The 5,562-nt window shown below is 27.9% G+C and overlaps 1 protein-coding gene across 1 annotated transcript; it reads left to right on the top strand.

Moving 5' to 3' along the window:
- Nucleotides 1-4,616: 4,616 nt before the first annotated feature.
- LOC140175103 (uncharacterized) lies at nt 4,617-5,315 on the top strand. The gene has a single exon (XM_072202020.1). The coding sequence runs from the start codon at nt 4,617-4,619 to the stop codon at nt 5,313-5,315; it is 699 nt and encodes a 232-aa protein (XP_072058121.1).
- Nucleotides 5,316-5,562: the final 247 nt, after the last annotated feature.

Genomic DNA, 5,562 nt, shown 5'->3' with positions numbered 1-5,562 from the left:
GTTAAATATACCTTATAATTATCAATATATCATTTAGCCATAATGTTTTCATTTTGCTCAAGTATACCACTGCTAACAATAAATGATTTGTAAAGTTGAATAAAGAATAACAAACTTGAATTTCACATGAATTTGGTTAGAATTTTGTTACAGATGTGAGGGCGATTATTTTGATGGATAATTTGTAAGTAGATTTCTAAATGTGCAAAAAGATCCGAATATAATGACTTTAATAAACCCAATAGATAGAATTATTGATTTTGAATCTATCTAAATTTTTGCGTATATATTAAAAAATATAGAAGTAAATCACGCACCTAAAGCTAGAAGTGAGTCAAACTAGACCAAATTCAAATTCGGCTCACAAAATTGAACTTAATTCATGATTCAACTCATTAACAATCGAACACGTTTCTTAAGTTCAAGCTTAGCTCACCAAAAATTCACGAGCCGACTCAAATAACAAAAACATAATCTATAATTCTATATCAATAAATTATAACTTATATATATATTAAAAAATATTAATTTTATATATTATTTATCTATCAATTATATATTTTTTATTTATATCCTACATCAAAATTATATATAAAAAATAATTATAAAATTTTAAATAACTAAGAACGTTAATATCTAAATGCGCATTTCTCTTATCTTTTCTATCCAGAATAATTTAACTAGATTTATCACATTCTATTTTATCATTTATTCAACCTACAATTAAAAAAACAAAAATATTATAACTTAAATAAAAAAATGCATCCATATATTTAACAAACTAAAACATTAAATCTTAATATATATATATATATATATATATATATATATATATATATATATATATATATATATATATAAAATTGAGTCAATTCATGAACTAATGAGTTAAACTTATCTAAATTTAAGTTCGACTCATTTAATGTATGAACTCAATTGGCACCAATACAACCATACTCATACACACAACATAATAAATATACTATTCTTCTATTATCTAAATCTATTGTTCATGATCTAATATTTCTCTTATCAACTATGAGTATTAACCGTTTCTCCTTGTACCTCCTCCTCCTTCTCCTTTCTACGGTGTCCTTAAATAATTCTTATGGCAATATTGTTACCTTTAAAACTCCATCCATCAATAATGAAGCAATTCATCCAAACATTAACATACTCTTCCTTTCCCTTGTGAACGACTTGCCCCTGGGCGCAGACCCACTGTTCTTCACTAGCAACTTCCGAGCAGTGAAATATATGGCACCAGGGGAACATTTCACTATGATCACCAATTTTGACATTAAATGGATCACCTTAGACAGGTCGAGAAATTATGCTCCGCAATGTGCTTTCGTAAGTCTCTATCTTCCTAGATATGAAGGAAACCATCAAAAAATATATTGATCGGTGAGATTGGATGTTATATACCATAGTTGGGATAATGTTAATTGGGATAGAAGGGTTACTTGGGGACATTGTTATTGATGTTCCATCAAAAGTTATATAAAATATCAGTTCAAATCTATGTTCTTGTTGGAAATAATATGAGACACAAAATCATCTTTTTAATTTTAAAAATAAATTTATTTCATCCTATTTGATTAAAAGTGGTAGATTCGTCGTTTTATATAAAATTTGTACATCTAATTAAAAAAAGAGTAATATTTTCCATTTATTTTAAATACTAAAGAATGATTTTTTTTTTTTAATTTAAATCATAAAGGACTAATTTGCATCTTCTCGTGTTTTTTTTTTTTTTTTGTCAAAAACGAAAATGAATCTCGAAATAATATATATATATATATATATATATATATATATATATATATATATATATATATATATATATATATATGAATGAGGAAGCAAAACTAATATGCTTGTAAATTGGTAAGTCTACTAAATCGCTCTAAGGTTCAATTTGGATAGACAACTTAATTAAGCTCTTTTTAAAAAATAGTTTAAATAATAAATACTTATATTAAAAGTAGCTTATAAATAAGTTATTTTGTATTTAGTTTTTTAGTTTTAAAAGTGCTTATTTTAAAAGAAATGCGATAAAAAACTTTTTGTTACGAGAGAAATTTTTTTTAACTTCTCTATAAACACTTAAATAGCTTCTTAGAAAATTACAATTTGATTTTAAAAATTGCACCAAACATTAATACTACTATCTTTTATAAGTCAAAAGTTAAAAAAAATAACCTTTGAAGCTTTCCGGCCAAACGGACTCTAAGTATTATTAGAGTGAGTAGATATCGTTCTCACGAGAATTAACTGATTGGATCAAACAACGTCTAATTGAATTTCTAATTAGACCAATCAAACCTTACATTAGCAAGAGGATTGTGAATTTTGAAGTAGAGCAAAGAACAATAAAAAAGATTGTTGATTGTAAATGAGAGAATGCTTAGAAAATTTTAGAGAAATAATCAAGAACAAGGGTGTTAAAGGCTTCGGAGACGATTAATTATTAAAAAGAGAAATACTTGTGTTTTTTTACTTTGACTCATACAAAAATCTTTTCACATCAAATTATTTATAATTAAATTTCAATTCCTTGATAATTTAATTTCTCTTAACTTAATTAATCGCTAATTTCTTGGTCAACTAATTAAGAAAAGAGGTTAAGAATAGTTTTAATTTAAAGACACACAACTTTCAAAATACTATTGTTAGTCAAGTTGAAAATCATGAGAAAGAGTTTTAAGCTAATTTCGATATTAAATTTTTTAAAATAATAACAAAATCCAAAACAAAATTAGAATATTTTCAAATACTTCTAACCATTATAGATGAAAAACGAGACTCAATCTTAAAAACATAGAAAAATATGAATCAAAATAAAGAAAACACTTACATTACTAATCTATAAAATCAAATTGTGCTCCTCACACTACAAGAAAATTGAGCATTTGTAACAAAATTTGTATCAAATTTAAAATTGTTACAAATTATGATTTTTATTTTTTGTTACAATAATTAGTTATTGTTACAAAATAGGAATATTTTGTAACAACAAAAAAATTTGTTACAAAATATTTTAATATTTTGTAACAATGTAATTTTTTTGTTACAAATTATGTTACCTTTCATATTGAATTGTTGTTTTGTAGCAAAATATTATAATGTTTTGTAATAAAAGATTATATTGTTGCGAAAATTCAAAATTTTTTGTAACAAAAAATTATTTTGTCACAAAATATATTATTTCTGTAATAAGTTATTTATTTGTCACAAAATTTAAATATTTTTTGTAACTAATAAAAAATTTTATTTTATCATATTAAATATAAGCCTTCGAATTTTTAAAATTTAACATAATGAGCTATTTATGATTTATTATATTTATCTAAAATTTTATATTCAAAGATTTATTTTACTAAGGATATTTAACTCATATTAATGATACTTTGAGTTTAAAATTATTTTAAAAATTAAATAATAAGTCATTTATAATTTATTATATTTATTCAAAATAAATTTTTAGAAATTTATATATTAAACCTGGTATTTACTTATTTATAATTTAAAATTTTAGTAATTAAAAAAATATAAAAATTTTATATGATTAGATTTAAATATTTAAAATTTTTAAATTCAATACTTTAAGTTTGATGAATAAAAAAAATTAATTTGATTATTTTTAATTTTATCTTAATTAGTGTTTATTTAAAAATAATTTATAATTAATAATAAAATGATATTTTAAGAATAATTAATTTAATTATTTCTAATTCTTAAAATTAGATTATTTATTTAAAAATAATTAAATAATATTTTTATATAATTATTATTAAATTAAAATTAATGAAATTAGAACAAACTAAAATTAATGATATGTTGTATAAATTCAATTGTGATCGCATAATCCTTCTATGAACTTTGTTCACTTATTTATATTTTAATTTTTAACTAATTGAAATTAAAAAATTAATCTTATTTTCTATACATTCAAAAGATAAGATAACTACTTATTCAAATTCAAATAATAATTTAAATTTAACCTAAACTAAATCTAAATAACTAAATTTCATCCTTTTAGAAGAAGTTAATGTCAATTGATCATTTATATCTTGGATCTTGTGTTGATTTTAGAACTTTCTTAAAATTGAAGTTGCACTTAATGATGGATTCCAGGATTGGGTGCTGGGCTTGAAGAACAGGGCGTTGGGCGCTAGGTCCTGGCGCTAGGCTTGTTGGTTGGGCTGGGCATCCAACTTGGAAACAAGAGCGCTGAGCGCCAGTTCCTTGGAACTGGACTTGGAGATTGGACGCCAAGCTTGAAGCATGGGTGCTGGGCGGCTGTCCTCGGTGCTACTCTTGGGATTTTGGACACCCAACTTAGAGATTGGACACCGACTTTGACCTCTTAAAGTCTGGCGCCAGCTTCTCTTAAAGACCCAAAGAACCTAGTCGAAGTTCCTCTAGGGAGCTCTTCTTCTCTCAATAGGAGAGTCTTCTAAGAACATCAGGTTCTTCTCCAAATCAGGGAGTTTACTTTAAATCGTGTTCAATACCAAACTTTCTTTCTAACACAACACTAGCTCAGCTTGAACCTTTAGAACCACTGGAAAACCTGTAAACACAAAAACACTGCTTTAGCTGCCTACATCATGAACAACATCGAAGGTAAAGTCATCAAACTCAACAGGCCGGGAGAGCTTGGTTACAAGAAAGACTGCTTAAATGTGGTGGGCAAGTTAATTAGTGACAAGGAAATAAACTTCAAAACATGTAAGAATGCCTTACTGGGAATGTGGGGAAACCCTCAAGGTGTGGCAGTTACAGATATTGGATGGAAGAAGATGTTATTTAGTTTCAAAGACAGGAAGAAAGGGCTGCAGATTATTCAAAACGGTCCATGGAATGTCAAAGGAAATATGGTCAATCTCAGATTATGGAGGGAGGGTGAATCAGTTTTTGAAGTTGATCATGACTTCATGGAGTTCTGGATTCAAGTGCATGGCATACCACATGACTTCATGGATAAAGAAACAGGGATTCTGATCGGCAAAATGTTAGGAGTCTTGACAGAGGCTGAGGATCCAAGATCGGATGGAGTCCTTAGGAGACCGTACTTGAGAATCAGGGTTAGTATCAACATCACCAAAGCACTTCCTACAGGTTTCTGGTTAGATAGAGAGAAGCTGCCACCTCTGTGGGTTTTTTTCAAGTATGAGAGACTGCCGGATAGCTATTGCTTTAACTGTGGAATTTTAGGACATGAGAAGAAAACTTGCAAGAACCCAACAGCCATGGCATGTTGGGATCCAACAAAGAAAAAATACTCACCGGGACTGGGAGTAAGCTAGGGAAGACCTGGTCCAACCATGGGAGGAGACTCTTCAACACAACATGGATGGAGAAGGGAAGGGGAGGAGCAGGCGCGTGAGCAACTGAACCCTAACAGAGAGAGTGGTGAAGATCAAAGCTCTGAGGAGAGTAGGATAAGGGTGGAGCAGGTCCTGCAGCAGAAAATCCGGGAGGAAAGCGTTTGGGAAAACCAAATGAGGAGAGAAGAAGAGATGGTTGAGGCAGAGGAGCAGGTAGAAGAAGTAC

This window comes from Arachis hypogaea, chromosome 9 (assembly GCF_003086295.3).
Source record: "Arachis hypogaea cultivar Tifrunner chromosome 9, arahy.Tifrunner.gnm2.J5K5, whole genome shotgun sequence".
Taxonomy (NCBI): Eukaryota; Viridiplantae; Streptophyta; class Magnoliopsida; order Fabales; family Fabaceae; genus Arachis; species Arachis hypogaea.
The sequence above is the reverse complement of the archived record's forward strand: the minus strand, read 5'-3'. Positions and strand labels throughout refer to the sequence as shown.

Bases quoted from the DNA above. Each gene is read 5' to 3' on its own strand.
- LOC140175103 (XM_072202020.1), top strand. From the start codon at position 4,617: ATGAACAACATCGAAGGTAAAGTCATCAAACTCAACAGGCCGGGAGAG.